Source organism: the organism of the source record quoted next, unplaced genomic scaffold (genome assembly GCF_019419815.1).
Source record: "Pyrus x bretschneideri cultivar Hongxiangsu unplaced genomic scaffold, Pyrus_bretschneideri_v1 Contig5, whole genome shotgun sequence".
NCBI classification, from domain to species: domain Eukaryota; kingdom Viridiplantae; phylum Streptophyta; class Magnoliopsida; order Rosales; family Rosaceae; genus Pyrus; species Pyrus x bretschneideri.
In genome coordinates, this window is record NW_025999787.1 from 4,991,431 (window position 1) to 5,012,419 (window position 20,989).

General features: G+C 36.4%; 1 protein-coding gene across 1 annotated transcript; it reads right to left on the minus strand.

Moving 5' to 3' along the window:
* Positions 1-11,537: 11,537 nt before the first annotated feature.
* LOC103941090 (zinc finger CCCH domain-containing protein 24) lies at positions 11,538-17,028 on the minus strand. Its single transcript, XM_009351271.3, is given in 17 exon segments — positions 11,538-12,063; positions 12,149-12,192; positions 12,880-13,206; positions 13,430-13,525; positions 13,973-14,047; positions 14,049-14,093; positions 14,095-14,109; positions 14,199-14,276; positions 14,278-14,373; positions 14,623-14,745; positions 14,939-15,022; positions 15,186-15,339; positions 15,416-15,548; positions 15,715-15,787; positions 15,914-16,195; positions 16,286-16,378; positions 16,464-17,028. Coding segments are annotated over 17 exon segments (2,493 nt in total). The 5' UTR covers positions 16,995-17,028; the 3' UTR covers positions 11,538-11,819.
* Positions 17,029-20,989: the final 3,961 nt, after the last annotated feature.

The window sequence follows — 20,989 nt, forward strand, 5'->3', positions numbered from 1 at the left end:
TACGAGGGACAGTTTATCCCTGCCACTGTGAAGAAGGAGACTCTATGACACTATTCTGCTGCCGGAATATGGAAGAACTGAAGTGAAGCTTTGTGACAAAGAGTACGTATCTCACAAGGCCTTATTGCTAGTATTCTTAGATGTGCGATATTTTAAGCTGCTTTTAATTATGTATAAACTTCTGAAAGATTTCTGTCATGATTCTAATAGTTTTTGGGGCCTATTTACTAAACCATTGCTGACCTTAATTCAATCGAGAGATACAATGGAAGCTGAAACTTGATTTGGAAACACTTACTTGAGCACATGGACTTTTGTTTTATAAATTGCCTTCACATCATGTAGAATATTCATATGGAAGAACTGTGTAGAAAACTAGATCTTAGATTTTGTGCTGTTGATTTCCTTTCCATACGTGATTCAGTGACTTGAAGTATTACTGAATAATAAGGCTGGGATGCTCTCCATTTTATGATTTTGCGCATGTATGTTTTATGAAATTTTCCTTGATATATGGATACAATACATAGTGAAATGTTACTTGTTTCTCTTACATGAATGACTGTCCATGGGGTTTGTATGTATGTGTCTTATTTGTATCGCTCTCTGTAAACAAGTGTGCTTTTATCCCTTGTATGTGTCTTATTACTAGGATTATAATTTGGCGAATTGACTCAAGTAGGCATCTTTGCAGTAAAGCAGAGGTGTGCCTTAGTTAGCATGTGTTTTTGGATTTCTGTATGTGACACTGAACAACATTTGAGAATGCATACTATGTTACATATGTTACAAGAACTTGTGAAACTAGTCAGGATTGAGAAATAGATGCAGTTTTGAGAACATTTACTTCTATATTATTTCTTTCGACATTCACTTTCTTTGTCCGATTAGATGCTCATTATTTTTTATTTTTTGTTGTTTTAGGTACCATTGATATCGAGATGAGGATACACTGGGAACACTGCACGACTGATGTATTGTTTGACCTATGATCGTGTTAATTTTGTTCATGATTTATCCTAGTAGATTTAAGTTCCGTGGCATGGAGTCAATCTTTGTCAATGCCCTACTGTTTAAATTTGTTATGTGCTTATATATTAGATGAAGGAGAACGTGTAAAACTGTTCTGCTATTGGGTAAATAATTTGAATGCAACTAAGACGTCTTTAATATGTATCAAGTTTATCTAAATCCCTACCAAATGTCTGCTCCAGTTATATAATGTTTATTCTTCGCTTATTTTTGAATTTGCTATGTCAGCGAGGACCAGAGATGCTTGCGGATCGGTGGTCGCAGCTTCTTGCTTTCAAGGTAAGGGTTTGTCAATTTGCTCGGTCACCAAGTGCTTCTGGCTGTGGCTCTCTTCGGGTTTTGACTATGGAGCTTCAAGAGCTGTTACTGTTATGGTAGCATTAGATAAAATCACAGTAGTGGTGCTTTGAACCAGATTTTGTTATGTTTTTAGTCCCAATCTTCTGCCGATTGTTCACCATATTTTGTTATGTTTTTAGTCCCAATCTTCTGGTGACAGTACTGTTTTTATTATCCTGCTTCTTAGTCCGATATTGCATCAAACACCTCACTAAGCTAGTCCAACTTAGTCTAGTCTAAGTCAGTCCAGTTTAGTCTCTGAAGTTAGTCCAATCCAAGACAGTCTAGTGCAACAAATGCACGTTTTAAATGAGATTGGTTAGACTTGATAGAGAAAGAGAGAGATTGTGCTTAAGTTATGGGTATTGTAATAATTTAAGGATATCATGCCTTTTATGGGGAGGGATCCCGCTGTTTTTATTTTTTTTATTTTTATTTTTAATGGAGACTAGTTATGAGATTTACACTTCGTTTCAAATTTCAATAATCAGAACCTATCTATGTTGTAAGTCTTGATTTATGGATCATTCTTGCAAAAATTTGTTTTGATCCAAACCATTCACTCATTTAATTATCATGATGAAATTTCAATGTTTCTTAGACCACAGTATTGGTCAATTTCTTTGAACTCAATTAAATGCCTCATATATTTTTTATTTAGCTAACATTTCAAAGATGGTCTATGGGATGCAACTTGAAAAATAGGATAGTTAAAGTTTAATGTTGTGTGGGCCCACAACTAAATACTAGTTTGGTATTGTTGTGCTTTCTAAAAAACTGCTTCTGCCGTGCTATAAGAATAAACATCTGTAAAATAAAGTTATTGAGTGTTTGGTAATTTTCTTTTTTTATAAAAGTGCTTTTAGTAAAAAAAAAATATCGTTTCCGAGTGTTTGATAAACTTTTATGTAAATTTCTGTCAATATGTTAAATGACTAAAAATGATATAGTATTTAGTGTATATAATAATTGTTAAAGACAACCATATAGGGGCAATGATTGTAATTTTGTAAAATATGTGGGGTATACTTGCTTTTGGAAAATTTCATTAAATGGACACTGATTACTATGCTTTGAAAAAAAAAAAAAATTTTTTTAGAAGTATAGTAGACTTTGCTTCTACTTTTCTATGTTTTTTTTTACTGTCATTGACAATAGTTTTTTAATAAAACATTTTTGAAAAAAAAAAAAAAACTTTTTTTAGAAGTATAGTAGACTTTGCAATTCCAAACCAGTCTTAATTCCTTTTTTTTTTTAATAAGTTGCTTTTAAAAAAGCACTACAATTCCAAACTAGTCTTAATTCCTTTTTTTTTTTTTTTAAATGGAAATTCCTTCCCTTAAAGGCTCTGATAAGGATATAATGAGAATTATGATTCAAGGCAACTCGGATGATCAGTCAAATGATGAGTGTTTTAAGAACACAAGGATATAATCTCAGTTTTTATTTTTTTATTTTTATTTTTTTTGAATAAAACGATATCATCTACGCTAAGGGAAGGGGTAGACTAAGTTTCATAATGGGTTAACAATAATATGGTTCAAATTCGTCTTTGACGATAATTAAACCTAAGACCTCTTACTTACAAGTGAAAAGGAATACCACTAGACTGTAGTACTAAGTGGTGGATATAATCTCAGTTACAATTAAGCTTTTCTTCTAAGTTAGATTGTAAACTTGATAGCGAAAAAAGCGAGAGAGGGTTTGCCAAAATTGCGGGTTTTGAAATAATATAATCAATGACCTAGTGCATATTATAATCGAAAGCAATCGCCTTTCACCACCTTGTGATGGTGGTGCTGGTGGTGCTAATTTTAGTCTGTATTCATAAGATAGTGGCATGATCTGTGGTATAGTTGCTTGTTCTTGTCACCATAAAGATTATCACAACTCAGTGGGATAGATTACAGATGGAATTGGATCCTCTCCTGAGCTTGAGTTCAGGAGCCTTTTGATTGACATACATGGGTTATTGGATTTTGATCCAACGACTACAATTATTATGATTTTTAGAGAAATCTTTTATTTGTAACCGTTAAATCAAAATTTAATGGCCTGTGTGTGTATCGATTAGGAGGCTCTTAAGCCCAAGCTCCAAAGAGAATCCAATTCCATTACAGATCACCAAATGTCGGGAGAAACAAGCCCACAAAGTGACATGTGTCTCCTAAAGTCTTAAATGCCTGCTAAGCAAGATAAAACGATGATAATAAAATGGAAAAAGTGAAACCAATACAGCTTCCAATTAAACAAGTATCTAACAAACCTAATTGAAATCATTGAAAGGCCCCATGATACACAGAAGTACTTTCATATAACGGAATATTAAAAAGTTCAAACGATTAAACATGTCTGATTGACGCGAAATATTGATATATGGTATGAGTAACAACCATTACGTACTAAATCTATATAGTAGAAATTTGTTATGTTTTTTCTTCCTTTCCACTCCCATTACAAAATTATGCAGGAAGTGTCGAACGCCACCCTCCCCTCCCCACGGGCGCGCGCGCAAGCAAAAGGTAGAAAAGAAGCATGAGGATGAGGTGGAAAAGCAGTATTCTGTTTACAGCCTAACTGCCTAAGCCAATCACAGAGAAAACAAACCCTTTCATAATTTTCAATGGCCAGATGGCGGTGACTGATGTGTTTGTTGCTTAGTTGATGAGAGGAGACGAAGATAAGTAAGATTTCAAGTAAATGGTTGCATTTAGTTTCAGCCTTGATTAAGAAACTTATTGGCTATTTACATATAAGACGTCATTCTCTTTCAATAACGATGTGATATTATTCCATCAGTTTAAATATTATAACTAGAACATTTCATTTACTTTATGATCATCTAAAGATCGTCTTTAGAAAAATTTATTCGATTTGAAAAACATTTAGTCATCCATATGTATCAAACAAATTGACAGTTCATTATGAGAATGTTATTATTATCGTAACTATCATTTTGTTCAATACACATGAATTGTTAAAACATTCTACAAAATGAATGCATTTTTCTATACTTGCCCTTAAATGATTATAAAGAAAATGAACAGTTTTGAATATAATGTTTGTACGTTTAAATGATTTCAAACTGTCATTGAAAGACGAATATGACATTTGTAGTTTAAATGGCCCGAGTCAAATATTGTCCCTTACAGAGGTTGAATTCAAATCTCATATGCAAGAACTTGTCTTGTTGAATTTACCATCCTCTCAAATCATTTGTTATAAAAATAAAAAAAATAAAAAAATTCAGGTTTCTTTCCTTTTGTCTTCTCAGATCATTTGTTATAAAAAATAAAAATAATAAAAAAATTCAGGTTTCTTTCCTTTTGTCTTCTCAGATATGGATTCTAACTACAACATTAGAAAACCCTAACCCTGTCGCCAAATTGTCCCGACATATTCTGTGTTTCAAAGATAATCCCTCTGCCAAATATACTTATTCTCGCATTCTCCGTACAATTTTTTTAGTACATCGAAATTTTTACATTATGAGGAGAGAGTTCAGTTCAGTCACATAATAAGCAGCCTAATACCTTTCACTTTTAAGTGAAGAGAAATACCACCAGACCGTAGTACTGAGAGGCTATCCGTACAATTGTATTAAAAAGTAAGTATTACATGATCAAACTTGACACACCCCGACCCTGAATATCCACTAGGACTTCGAATCGAGCTGTGCTGACCAACACCTGGAAGGTGACGAAGCCATAAGGTGTAGTGATGTTGAAAATGTGAATAAATTTAAACCTAAAAGTACTTAAAGACAAGAGTGCGCTGTGAGCGGGGATGAACCCATTTTACACGCGACGTCAGAGTATAAATACAGTACAATAGTGCGGGTAAGGATCATACCTTCTAAGGTAGTCACCTATACTGAGATTTGCCAAGAATCCTCGTCGATACGAACCTTTCAGCAGCTAAAACCTGGAGGGGCGCAAAACAAGGGTGAGTGGGCTTGAAAATAAAGTTTTTAATAAAAATATTTTGAAAACTATATAACCCCTTGTCGTAAAACCTGTATAATTTCTAGAAAATAATAATACATACGTATATAGACATCATGCTCGAGAGTAGTGAAAACCAAGAATATGCCATGTCAAGTATCTCAGTAATAAAATAAGTAAGCCAGGTGAAATAAATCAATGTAAAATGATATGTCAGCCGAAGTCACCTAACGTGACCTGTATGGCTGAACCTATAGCTCATTAACCAATTCCTGCACACGAGTTGGAACCACCTAATGTGGTCTGTATGACAGGCTGGGTGTAAATAAGTACGCTTAAGTGCTACGATCACGTGAAGGCTGTGCGAAATATCGCAAGTTACCTACGAGTCGGAACCACCTAATGTGGTCTGTATGACAGACTGGTACTTGCCTTGGATCCAAGGTGAGCGTGTGGTGTGGGAGGTGAACGATCACGTGAAGGCTGACCCTGGCCTTGGGCGGAGCACTAACACCGGAGTACAGAATAATGAGCATTAAATGCATCTAAACATAACCATACACACTGCAATCACTATCATCGATATGTACTCATCTGAAGCTTATCTGGGCGTCTGCAGCGTCATGCAATAATATGCATATCTATACTAATGCATATACTAAAATGTCATGTAATTGATATGATATTTAAAAACGTAAATCCATTTAAAACATTTTTTGGAAAAATGGAAAACATATATACGTATATATAGAAAACCAACAACCACTCACCTAGAGTCCATGCTACAACTCTCTAGCACAAACATTAAGGCATTACGAACAATCGGCGCCTAGAACAATTATCAAATCATGTCTTAAAATTCTTATCAATAGAACATATAACTTACATATCCTATTCGGGAAGATTTGTCGTCAGATTCCTGATCCGTAAGTTTCTAATATCCTTAAATATTACTTATTATAACGTATCAAAGTTTTGTGATGATCCAACGGTCAGATCGTTGATTGCTATAAAAATCAAGCATCGGACCTTAATGGAAATACATTCAAATGACGGAAATTCATCAATCGGACTTCACCAATGGAATCAAGGTACTCAAATTTAGCCTAGGAAGGTCAAGGGATGTCTCGTCCCACGTGCCGCCGCAAGTGGCGGTTGGCCGTCTTGACTTGCAGAAAAATTCAACTATTTCTAAAAATTCTCAAACTTAACAGAAATGAAGAACTCAGTGAGTAGAGCAACTTTCATACCTGCGACTAAGGCCAATTTGGCCAAAAAATGTCCCAATTTAACTCAAACCCGCCGGAAACCCTAGGAATGATGAGGAATCATTTAGAGGAATCATTTCATAAATGGTGGTTCAAGGCCGAGAGCCACCTGGACCCGTCGATGGGTTTTCTCACGACATCTAACTAGAAATTGTCGAGTTTTGATGAGAATTAGGTGTTGGGGATGTTTTAGCAAGGTTTGGTGATGATGGGAGGTTGACGAAAACAAGAAATTCGACGAAAACCCGTCAGAAATGGCTACTTAGGTTGCGCGGGTTAGTGGGTGTAACAGGGTCAAGGGTGATACGGTGTCTCCTCACTATCTCATTTCCCCTCCTTTCTTCTCTTTCCCATTGGTCACTCCTCTTTTCCCTCTCTTCCTCATTGGTCCGGATCCTCCTTCCTTTCTCTCCTTTATACTCCATCTCTACCGACCATCTCTCATTTCTTTTAATTTGGGCCACACACGTGGCTTTCCAGATTTTGCTCCAAAAATCTGGAGCTTTCTAGAAAATAACCAATTTACTAAAATGGCCTCGATCTTAAACGTTAATATCTACTTCATTATAACTTCAAATCACGATCCGTTTACCCCCACAAGTTCGTAGCGATGAGTACTACGAGGATACGCCAAGAAAATGAACCTTACATGGCACAACACGGCAGTCAACAAAAGTCAACACTATGCCTTGAAGGGCATTTTCGTAAATTCACTTTTTAAAATTTTATAAATCATAATAATTGGGGATGGGTTGTTACAATCTACTCCCCTAAAAAAATTTCGTCCTCGAAATTTAAAATAACTTGTTATAAATAAGATACTTGAAAACAGGGAGAAACATATTTATATAAATATAAGAAAGAAATCAAGTTACAGTGGCTACATAAAAGAGAATGTCATTCCGTCGCGATCGGATTGCAATTATTCCTTTTTCATGCCTCCAAGCTCATACCTTATTCCTTCCTCAATGCCATAGTAGTATAATACTCGTATAACCCGTAAGGTTGAAAACACCAATTATTATTATGTAATAACATAAGGAAATACTTGTATTGAGTTTAAAACCAAGAGTGCAAATAACTCACCCAAAATTTGTAATGGCAAAAATAAAGTAATTTAAAAATATTTGCACGAAAAATCAAAACCCAAAATGAGAATGGACCTAACCTAGCATTCATCGTGTCGCGAACTTCGAGGATGAATCCGAACCATAGCTAACTAATAAGTGTTGCCATAGATGAGCCGCCTTGCCCACTTGCTTAGTGAACCCAACAATTAAGCCATCGATATTACAGTCTACAGCCTGTAATGCCGATCACCCATTGTTGTCTCAATAAGCTAGTGAGAAGTTCCTGAGGATGCCAAAATATCATTTTTCTCCTTATGTGCAAATATGCCTAGATCGTTTGATTCATGCCTCGATCACAATATTGTACTATCCTAGAGTGCACCAAAGCAATATTAGAAGTATTTCGACACCCACGTTCCCACAACAATATGACCTTGGAGTGAAGCAGTGGAAATATACGTAGAGACGAACACATATTACAAAAAGCTTCTTTCGTGACTAATCACTAGAGTTGCTCTTCAAATTGAAGGGTATAAGATCTAAAAACTTAAACCATAACTTTGACGACATTCTTTGAATGACAATTGTAGCTTCGAGCTACACTTGAAAATTAACGTCACAACCACCAAGCTCCTAACCTATGTTCATATTTTCACCAATATCATGCTAAATTACTACTCAACCCTCAAAGCCGCTTGGAATTCTTTTTGGTAAATTTGGTAAACTCGCAAGAAGATTATACTCCAATAGTTCCTGCTAGCATCGATATGGAACTAGCGCACACATTTGCCAAGTTGAGCTATCGTGAATTCCTCACTGATTGAGCGAGAAACCATGTTGAGAAGACTAAAAGAATACTAAAGAATTTGAGGGTCAAAACAAGTCCATGAAATCTAGAGTACAAGATATCTGGATTGAATATACAGTTTCGATGTATGAACACGTGTAAATATTTAACTTAATCATGCGCTAGCAACGAAAGGGTTGGAAGATAACTCATCTTGAACAATAGTTTAAGGAGGGTTGACGGACAAAAACTTAGATTTTTTTTTCCTTAATTCAAAATTCACAATAGTTTGTTACAACAATAGCTCCAGGAATAATAAATCACTGATGGTGACGATTTGCTCGATAGAATGCTGATTGGGTGATTTAAGGGTTGATGGTCTAAACTAAAAGTTTCGACGTCTAAGTGGTCCTCTTGGACAGTCTGTCAACATCAGAAATGATATGGGGAACAGACGAATGACTCAAAATCAACTAAATACCTTTAATACTAGGAGGTGAAATTGAGGGTACAAACAAAGCTGATGCGGACTAAAATGTCAAAGAGTTGGACAATTTCAATAATGATGAATTATGCTAAAAGACTAAACAATTATGTGGTTGTCTCAGGCCAAAAGTAGAAAGGTCGAATTTAAGAATGAGCTAACAAGGTTTCTTGATGATCGAAAAGTAACATCACAAAAGTATTAGAGCTATTAGGGACCAAAAGTGATTTTCCCAAGATGTTCTTCCGTCGAGTGCTACCACTTTAGCACCACTGTCACATGAGACATTTCTAGAGTCTTGACAAAAGTAGACTTTGCAAGAATTCTAATAGGTGGTATTTTAATGGATATTGCTAAGGAATCAAAACTATTTCGGATTTCCAATCTCGAAAGGTTTAATACTGATGGCTGGAGGATAAGGATGGAATTGGTTGGTAAAGTCTCCAATGGTACACACTTATCGATGCATTAGCCCTGCTTTAGGCCATCAACTTGCCTCAAATCTACATCTTTCCTTGGCAGGGAATTTATTCGCTTTAGTCTAAGGGCATTCGCCAAAGTGTTCTTCTAAGACGTCGACAAGTCAACAAAACTACCCAAAACTTAGGAAAAGCTAACACATTTTTCGTATTCAATGAGGTGGCAAGATTCGGCATTTAGGTTCAAGAACCAAGATTGCTTTCATCACGCGTGTGATGAATGTAAAACTGCCCAACTTATGCTATGATACCAAACTGACACACCCCGACTAGAAATATCCATTAGGACTCCGAATCGAGCTGTGATAGCCGACACCTGGAAGGTGACGAAGCCATAAGGTGTAGTGATGTGAAAAATGTGAATAAATTTAAACCTAAAAGTACTTAAAGACAATAGTGCGCTGTGAGCGGGGGATGAACTCATTTCACATGTGACGTCAGAGCATAAGTAAAGTACAGTAGTGCGGATAAGGATCATACCCTCGGAGGTAGCCACTATACTAAGATTTGCCAAGAATCCTCGTCGATACGAACCTTTCAGCAGCTAAAATTTGGAGGGGCGCAAAACAAGGGTGAGTGGGCCTGAAAATAAAGTTTTTTAAAAAAACCTTTTGAAAACTATATAACCCCTCACCGTAATACTTGTATAATTTCCTAAAAAATAATAATTCATACCTATATAGAAATCATGCTCGAGAGTAGTGAAAACCAAGTATATGTCATGTCAAGTATCTCAACAATGAAATAAGTAAGCCAGGTGAAATAAATCAATGTAAAATGATATGTTACCAGCCGGAGTCACCTAACGTGACCTGTACGGCTGAACCTATAGCTCATTAACTAATTCCTGCACACGAGTCGAAACCACCTAATGTGGTATGTACAACAGGCTGGGTGTAAATAAGTACGCTCAAGTGCTACAATCACCAAAAGCCCACTCACCTGGAGTTTGCGCTATAACTCCCTAGCACAAACATCAAGGCGTCACGAACAATCGGCGCCTAGAACAATTATCAAATCATGTCTTAGAATTCTTATCAATATAACATATAACTTACATATCCTATTCGGGAAGATTCGTACGTCCCCAATCCATAAGTTTCTAATATCCTTAAATATTACGTATTATAACGTATCAAAGTTTGGTGACTATCCAACAGCCGGATCGTCAATCGCTATAATAATCAAGCGTAGGACCTTAATGGAACTACGTGCAAATGACGGAAATTCATCAATCGGTCTTCACCAATGGAATCAAGGTACTCAAATTTAGCCTAGGAAGGTCAGGGGACGTCTCGGCCCACATGCTGCCGCAGGTGGCGGTTGGCCACCTTGACTCGCCGGAAAAATCAACTATTTCTAAAACTCAATTGGAGAAATGAGTTTTATCATCACCATTGTTCCCTCAACTCATCAAAACATGCAACTATGGTCCCTGAACTAAAAATCATTTACCATTGGTCTCTCAACATTAATTCAGCTGGAGAAATGATAAAACAATGGTCTCTCAACATTAACTCAACTTTACCCAATTAGAGCAATGGTTCCTTAAACTTTAACTCAATTGTAACAATGGTCATTCCAACATAACTCATTTTTACAAAATTTTGATGAAGTTGACGAAAATGACCATAGCTACATGTTATGATGAGTTAAGGGACCCCAATTGTAGCAATGGTCATTTCAATATAACTTGTTTTGACAAAATTCTAACGAAGTTGACGAAAAAGACCATAGCTGCACATTTTGATGAGTTGAGGGACCAATGATAATAGATTTTTAGTTGAATGACCATTGCTTCAATTTGATTAAAGTTGAGGGACCATTTCTACAATTTACTCTGAGTTCTAAAGAGCGTCTTGCAAATCTAATGGTTCATACATCGTTACGCCAATCTAACCCGTTCAGACATTGTTTGTCGAAAAGACTCCCCAGTTTAAGGCATATTACCTATCTCGAATATGGTAGCCCATGGCTTAAGTAAAATTGGACTCCACTGGAACATCGTTTTTGTAGCATGGCACATCCCACAAGTCATTGAAGTTTCAGATAAAAGTGCAGTTGATCGTTGGATCAATATGCACAGGTCACACTCATCCAACAAACGAAAATATACACTCGTGAAAAGAGTATATCGAGCAAATGTATGACGCGATCATACGAATGTCACCAAAATCAACAACACATGGGATCCCATAACATGCGGAAATGAATCAGAAGCATTTTGGGACCAAATTGATGATTCGAGAATGCAAATACATCGATCCTACAAAACTGGTAGATGCTAATTGAAAACTCTGTAGAATTTACTGTCAAAATTTGTTAGTAAACGAAATAAATTATTTGTTGAACCAATCAGATTGGTGTGATCAGCTGCATGCATATAACGAAATTTCCCAGACTGACTCAAGCCTGCCTACCTCTCAAGGAGCATTACTAATTCACAGTGAACGGTCTGTGGGAAAATGTCAACAGCCATTGCTTTTACCGGTCGGAAAGGCTCTGAAGCAGGCATAGACTTGGCCCTGTGCCGTGCTAGGCCAGCACTGCCCATGTTTCTCCATGCTCTGTTGTTCTTGTTCTTGTCGATTTTCTCAGGAGATGGTGTGCAAAGCTCGATCGCATTTGCCACCAAGGTTTCAGGATTGCAGGAAATGTAGCTAAACCAAATAGGAGAAAAAAAAGTTAGATTCTGGTATTGAAATAAATGAAAGCAAGAACATAGGGGAATGTCTGTGGACTAACACAAGCTTCCGTAGATCAGCATGAGTCCTCAGTGCTTTGATCACCTACACTATCGCAGACCAATCATCAGGCTCAACAGTCTCAGGAAATATCCTGTCTCTAACATACAACAAAAGCCACTAGACATAGACATTGTTGAGTGCTCACGTCAGTAGCCAATATCGTATCAGTCCACAATCAGAGAAACCCAATTAGGAATTTTTTTTTTCAGCGGAAAACATAAGCAAAAAAGAATAAATTTTTTGCATAAACAGTTTACTAGATTTTAAAAGAAGTTGGAAGGACGTTTACTCAAAACATTTCCAGAAGTGAGCTTATTTTTTGAGTCCTAGGAAAAAAAATCCACAACTGCAGTATTACCAGTAATGGATAAGAGTTTTTGACGCACTCATAAAATGATTAAGTGTATTTGATAAGAACAAGAAACAGCTTGTAGGCTACCAGTGGAAGGGTCTCCAAAATTAATCACTCATTCACTTCAACATGGTTCAATAGACAAATTTGCTACCTCCATATATTTTTCAGTCTTTGATATTCTCATCAAAATTTCAAGTGGGCAAGCTAGCCCAAACAAACCTCACTCTTTAAAAAAGTCAAGGTTTTCCAGGCTTGAGTAGGGCCGAACTGAATTTTCCAATCGCATTCACATGCTGGTTGAGCAAAGCAAATAGTGTACAAAAGGGTGCAAAATTTTCAGAGATATCATACGGAATGCACCGAGTGTTACTCACAGTGGGGTGAAGTCCATTTCTTGGAGGATCAACAATAGCAACAACATTACTGAAACATTTGACTGGAGTTTTCCCCTTTTCAGAAGTGCAACTTCTCTGAGGTTGGCTTTTCACTTCCTGCTTGTCGATTTCTAAACCCTCAGATGCAGTGTTTCCATTTTCAAGCTCATGGCTTGAACTCTCCTCAGGGTTGGGTTTATTGTCCATTGAGATTGCTTTCTTATCCTCAGTAACTATAACTTTGTCACTACCTTCAGAGACGTGATCATCTTGTTTCTGAGATGCAATTGAGTACTCTACCAACAAAGACTGCATCACATCCTCTGCCTGTCGTTTCATGGATGACAACAATATAAATAAATAGTAAAAACAACTTTATTACCTTCAACTACTCGACTCAAGGAAACTAAAAAGTCTTCAAAAAAATTAATGAATTGATTGGAGATAAGGATTTATTATCTCCAATTTTCTTTCAAGGGTGTATTGTATTTTCCAAAAGATCCAAAGGCGCATTGGAAAACTTAATATAAATCGCAACCCAAATTCTCACCTTCGCACAGACAAATCTACAGTTCTTTATGTCATTAATTTCGGCATTCCTATGAGCATCTAAAACCGCAGAAGCATTCATTTCAATGCCAACAACCTGGAAAATATTTGTAGGGAGAACAGTCTTAGTCAACAGGGGAAACATAAAGAAATAACAAGTTTTGTTTTCATATGAAGATGAAATGGAAGCTGACATTCTGACAAGTCATAATTTTTCTTGCATTTACCGACTCTAAAAGAAGGGCATGGACTGATCAGATTATTTACGAAATAAAAATTGGAATATCATATGGTTTCTACTGTTTTGCATAAAAGTGGTTTCTGTTTCCTCTCTGTGTTCCATGATGAACGATAAGGACTGAAAAGTTCACAGCATCAATACAATAGGCCGCATGACATACGTTTTTCAACTTTATACAATTCTCTCCAATGATGAAAGTCTTAAATCTTTAATGAGGGATTTAATTAGTACAAAATGAAAAGCATGTAACCACTCCAGAAGGGGGAAAAGACAAAAAATGAGAACCAGGATGTTGAATATTACCATACCAACACGGTGGGCTAAAGTCAGCCCAATTGTTCCAGTCCCACAACATACGTCAAATAGCAAGGTATCAGGGACCCAACTGAGCCCAATCCCCCGCAAGGGAGTATAGCTTCTCTGCATGCAGGGGTATTAACCTGCAGTATAGTTGGATTCAGGAATAATTAGTATTGCAAGAAAAAATCTTTTCAGGTGAGCTGATCAATATAGCAAGCTGATGACCAACCTGGAAAAAGGCGGTTGGTGATATACAGAACTTAAGATTGTTTATATAGTCATGAATTTTTGGTTCTACAACACTGTCAGGCAGCCTGCATTTCAGAACCACCTTCTGCTTTAGGAATAGATAATGAGTGCAGTGGAGCATCAGCTGGAGCTGCATTTGATATTCCTTGGTGGTCCTGACAAAAGAGTAAACCATCATACCGAACAGTGAGCACATCACATATAAAAACTGAAAAGACAACATTGCTCTATCATAAATTAAGGGGAGCAACATATTCTCTTGAAAGCGGTCTGTCATGAGACTAAGACATCATCGAGTCGAATTCAGCTGTGACATTCTTACTACCTTCAGCTAGGATAAGTTTATAACAAACCTAGACTACAAGGATTTAGTACCTGGTTATCCAAAAATAAGGATTTAGTACCTGAATAACTAAAAACGTTAGTGGCAAAGCTGGAGAGCTAGCAGCAGCTCCTGCAGCGAAGGCTTGGGCCAACCTCTCGTATTCACTGGTTATCTGTGCATCATCAAATCCACTACTGGAAACCTATTTACAGAGAGGGTAGAAAACATAAAATTACGGTTACATGGTTTCACAAGATTCTATCAGAATTTTTTTATTAAACTCAGACTGAATATTATAGTTTACCGTTCAATTTCCCAAACTATAAAATAAGGCTTATAGGGGGAAATAAAGAAAAGACACTTGTAAATCCTGATGCAGGTTCACACACACTAACCTGAACAATCAGCATGACCTCCGCAATATTGGCCTCACAATGTTCAGAATCAGTAGCAATGCCTGGTCTCCTCCCTTCTCGAACCTTAAAAGAAAAATCACGAGACAGCATATTCAGTGATTGGGAAAACAATATTACTTATCAGGTGCATATCAACAGTATATTGAGCATCAGGTACTTGGAAAGACAGCGATACTTGTAAGACAAAAAAAAATTTCAAGCAGACCCTCAATTTTACAACACCTACTGTCAATTGACGCCAGAATCCAATATTCTTAAATCTGTTCCAAATTGGCAAACTCGAATTTTGCAGAAATTCTTGAAATATTGAAGCATATTCGGAAGAAATTCTGGAAACATTTGGGCAGTCAAAAGGTTCTTCAACTGCTGTAACACCCTCCCTGGAAATATTTAATTTAGTGAAAAATCCATTCAAAGAACCCAAAAAAGCAGAAAAGTCTATTGAAAGTGAATTACCTAAAGTTTCCAAGCATAAACCCCACAGTTATTTTTCCCTGTAGAGAATACCCAACTGAAAACTCACACTTGTTGCGATATCCTTTTACAACTGGGGATGCTAGTATTCCCTCTAAACCGCATGGAAGACCACCTACCATCATCAAAATGCAAAGGGTGAACCCCTAGTCAAATTTTGTTGCAAGTACAATGGCGAAAATTAGAGCAATCAAGCGCTTTCACCCACTTTCATCTCGAAAACATTAAAATAAACAATCAAAAGTGTTTCAATAAGCTCACAGGTAATGTATGAAGATTACCTAACTCCCTAGACTTGACAATCCACTCTGGAAGTGGAATACCATCAGGACAAGCTTTACGAGCGTTCCTCGTCTGCAAATTAACAGTTGCAACAGTAACTAACTCATTTTTCGGTGCGTGTGAATAACTATATAGATGCTAATAATAATACCAAAAATTATGATATTAAAAGAAATATTATAAACAAGCACCACTGACAAGTCTTTTGAGAATCTGCATAAGAGAGCTCTTTTTATGCTCCAATTGATCATCATAAGACATATGAGCAAGAGGCGTCACGACTTTACGGGCACTTCGTCCAGTAGTCCCATCACCATCCTCAGCCCCGTTTGCCGTCATAGAGTCTTCCACATTCTCTCCATCTAATCCAACACCTGGGATTCGAGGTGCCAATATCGATTTAGTTCTCTTCTCAAATGATCTGGGAATGACGTCCGCAACCTTCATAACTTTGTTGCCAATTGATATTCCTTCCAGTTCCTGCCGCACAGAGATTTTCAAGTGACAGTGATCATGTCAATTTACACATAATACAGTTTGAAATTATGTTTTGTGCAAGTCAGGGGATACCTTCACAGCAGTTTGTAATTGCTCTGCGTTCTCAAAACTCACAAACCCTAAAGCCATGCCTTTCTTCTTCTTCGCCGACTTAAATTCGACTCCCTGCAATCCATTACCAAAAATTCACAATCCCAAACATCGAAATTCGAACCCCGAAAAATAAAAATCAATTAAGAAGAACACTTGCCTTCTCACTGAGAAATTCTTTCAATTTCTCGGATTTCCAATTCCTCGGCAGATGCACCAGGCACTTGCTCAGCTCAGGATCCAAACCCCCAGCATCGCTGTCGCCGTCTCCGTCGTCATCGACGGCCTCCGTCATCATCACATTGTCCAAAGCCACGCACTCCTCAATCTCCTCCTCCAACTTCTGCTTCTTGGCGCGCTCGGATGTCGGGTCCCACGTGTTGTCGGGTCGGGGACGGAGTTCCGACTCGCCGTGCGCGTAGCGGCACTCGCTTCCGTGGCCGCAGGTTTTGGCCTCGCGCCTGAAGAAGGAGCAGAGGCTGGTCTTCCATAGAGGGGGCTTGGCGGAAGGGTTGGGGACGTCGTCGCTTTCCTCTCGCTTGCGTTTGTCGCCGGAAACGGCGTCGTCTGGCGGTTGGGTTGCGGGGTCCTGGGGCGGTTGGGGCTGATCGGTTGGATCGTGACCGTTGAGAGGGGACGGTGAGTTTAGGAGTTGAGTTACGGAGGGTTCGACAGTTGGAGTTGAAGACATTGTGAAAAGTAGTGGAACTGTCTGTGCTAACTTGGAGTTGGACTGGTTCCTTACACTTTAGGTTTGCACTTTGTAACTATGCTTTGTAATTTTTTTACGAGAAATAAATTGTTATTAGTATTTCAAAAATCTCATTCTACCCTTTTCATAAATGTATTTTTCTTTTTAATTATAGAAAGTTTGGAGTGTCAAATGAGATTTTTGGAGTGCTAATAACAATTCGTACGAGAATTTATCCGAATTATCCAAAAAATTAACTTTTAATTTCAAAAATATCATTTTTTATAACGACTTTCAAATATATTTAAAACCTACTTAAATAGTCACAAACATCCTTAATTCATATAAATATATTTAAAACCTACTTAAAGTTTTTAGAATTATGAATCCTAGTCTTACTAGGAGTATCTTCATTGCCGCAAGTGTAAGCTTATCTTTTTTTAAGGTTAATTATAAGGATCTGTAGGGTAGGGGTGATGCTTGCCACCAACACCCCATTTGCTGGTGTCCTCCTCCTCATGGTTATGTGAAATTAAACGTTGATGGGTCTATTAGTTCGGATCGTTCGGCAGCTGCTTTTGTTCTTAGAAATGAAGAGGGGGCAACATGTTGGTGCTGGGGCGTTGAACCTTGATGGCGCCACCATTTTGGTTGCAGAGGTTGTTGCTTTAAAGGAAGGGCTTTTGTTTGCCAAGCTCAAATGTGTGAAGAAGCTAATGGTGGAAGGAGATTCTAAGCTTGTCATCGAGGTGGTGGAAGATGTTTGGATTCCCCCTTGGCATCTTAAACCTATCATAGAGGATATCAAACGATTGGGTTCTGGGTTTCAGCATATCAGTTGGAAGCATATTTATAGGAAGGCAAATTTCGTGGCAGATGCATTAGCTCATATAGGCCTCATTGTTGGGCAACCCTCATTTTTGGGATTATTGTCTTCCGATTTCGGCTATGGAGGCCTTTAATTTTGATTGTATTGGAAACGGTTGTATTAGAGGTTTTAAACTTTAATAAATTTCTTCATCATAAAAAAAAAAAAAAACTCAATTCATACAAGTAACTAGTTGTTAATTAAAAGATTCTTGTGCTATAATCAAGTATTGCTTTCACTAATATTTTTCCCATTCTTTTTTTATTTTCTTTGTCAAATGAAGACCATAGGTTTTTCTTAATTTTATTTTTTAATAAATAATCAAAGAATGGGATATTAATATCCTACTTATCAGATCTTTTGTTCTTATCTTGCTAGGAATTAACATAAAGAAATTTAATGTGTTATGACTCTAGAAGGGCAATATACCGGAAAACATTAGAAGGGTAATATACTATATTCATATATTAGCAAGTGAATTACCAGAGTGAACAAATAAAAATGAATTAATTTTTACTTGTCTCAAATTTAAAGGATTTTACAATAAAAATAAACAATAAAATGATGGAAAGAAAATTTTATTCATTAAACTCCAAATTTTAAAAATTTCTACAAGTACGATGAACGGAATTCTTTCAAGTTTGCTTATAATGGCCATTTGAACCACATTTTGAACACTTTCGAGTTAATTTTTCTTCTCCACTTGATGAGATCCTCTTTTCTTTGCACCTACCATATCTTCTTCGTGTAATTGGTGGTAGGACAATTCTTTCACGCACATTATCAGTTACTACCCAAGCGATCTGATCACCAACTGACCATATAGCTTTTGCATACGCAATGACCAAGAAGTTTGTAGTATAATATTGGGAACACATAGGATAACATGAAATTTGTACGTGTTTACATGCAGCACAAATATGTGAGCAAGGTAGTTGGTCAAGACCAAATTGTCCACATGTGCAACTCTTTTTCTATAAATTCATAACTCTAATATGAGATCCATCGTATACATGGAATGAGTAAGTTGCGATGGACAACACCATGTACTTTTCTTCTGAAGTTCCACGAATGTAGTGTTATTTGAAACAAGTAATCCTTTTAGTTTGCAATTGTGTATGTTGAGTCGGCCACCTCCAACCATAGTTTACCAAAGTCGTCAAACTAGACATTTTTCTGAAGTATAAGCAACACAATAAGAAAAGAAAAAAGTGACATACACATTGAAAATAATTAATTTAGGAAGAATAAAAACACAAAGAAAGAAAAAAAATTTATTCCGTAAACCCTACTTTTTCTAATATGCACTAAAGGAATTTCTATTAGCTTTGCCTGTAACTAATTGGCAAATGCTATTAGATTTGTCAATCTTCTATTACACACAAGAAACCAAAATTTTCTAATATGCACTAAAAGAATTCTACTTCCCAAACCTTAAAAATATGTTTTTTTTGTACTTTCTAAGACCAACATATCTCTCGGTTAACTACCACAGTCAATGATAACCTTCAAAATAGAATTCAAACGTGGACAGCACCCTTAATAATGCCAAGGTGTGGAAACTAAATATGAAGCACATATAATCCAAAGGAAATTTGAGATAAATAACGTTACAAAGATTGACAGTTCATTCTTCAATAAATATTCAACTGAAGGAAGAAACTACAAAAACAAAGACAAAACGTAGACAAGGAAAAATGCAAAAAATTAACCATCGACACTGACCTTCATTTAGGGACACGAGTCTCCATTCTTAGGTTTTGCCGTCATAAATTCTTCATCTAATAGGGTTTTGGTTTTTTAATTTATTTGGTTTTAAAGTTGAAGGGTATTTGTGCATGTTTAATTGATATTTCGGATATATTTGAAAGTTTTTATAAAAATTGATATTTTTAAAATTAAGAGCTAATATTTGGCTATATTTGATAAATACTCGTTTGAGAAAGCACGTAGCTTTAAGTTGTTTACATCACCAGTTTGGTGAGCTGCCATCTCTCTTACCGGTCCTAACCTAGACAATGCAAGAACACTCTTTCGATTTGGATTGTGATAGCTCAAAAACTTTAGCAATCTCCATTTAGTGAAATTTCTCCGATGTCTCGAAACTATTATAGGCTTACAAAGAACAAATATTAACCTTTGTGTTATTTAGATTTTTGCATTTATCATATTTTGACTTGTAAAATTATTGGTCTCATATCTTTCATCTCCACACAACAAAATCAATGGTAGGTGAGTATTATTAGGGGGTGTAGTCAAATGAGGATTTAGAAGGATTTAGAAGGATTTTAAAAGACTTTAGAATCATGGTGTAGTCAATTAGGATTTTAAAATATTTTAAAAGAGTCCACTTAAATACTGTTGGAAAATTTAATAATAATATTATTATATTAAATTTATTAATTGAATAGAAATTAGAAAGTGGAGCCTTTTGGTAGAAAGATATGTCTACTTAAATGAAATGTTGCAACTTTTGACTCTTCATGAATATTCACATGCTTTCCAAAAAGATATCTCACATTCTATAAGTAGGGAAGCCCCTTATAATCACGGAGATAGCAATTATAACTTTTTTCATTGTTTACATAAATACATATAGTGTATTAAATATTAGGTAGTCTTATTAAGTCCATATGAGAGAGTTTTCAACACAATCGTGGTTTATGGAGCCTTGTGATTTGGAGTGCTACTATTACAAGGACGTGGTTGTTGTATCTTGAGAGACATGTGCCGATCCAACCATGAGCACCGTAGTGGGGTGTAAACTTGTCTTAAGGACAAAGTGTCTAACACTTGCCTCGACCGTATTTTCAGGTTTTTCTAATCCATTATGTTATGTTCGTTTAACATTAGTTACTCATGTACATGCATTATTTTGATATATAATTGCATAAATTATTTCTTGATTTTCCATGTGATTTAATATAGCAATTAGACCCTAATTTTTCCAACAAATATAGGGGTTGTCAATTAAAAGATTTTAAAAGACTCTAGAATCCTGGTGTAATCAACTAAGATTTTAAAGGATTTTTATAGAGTCCATTCAAATCTATAGGTATTCAAATATTCATATATTTTGAAGGATTTCATTCAATAAGAGATTTTGTAGGATTTGAGAAGGGATGGT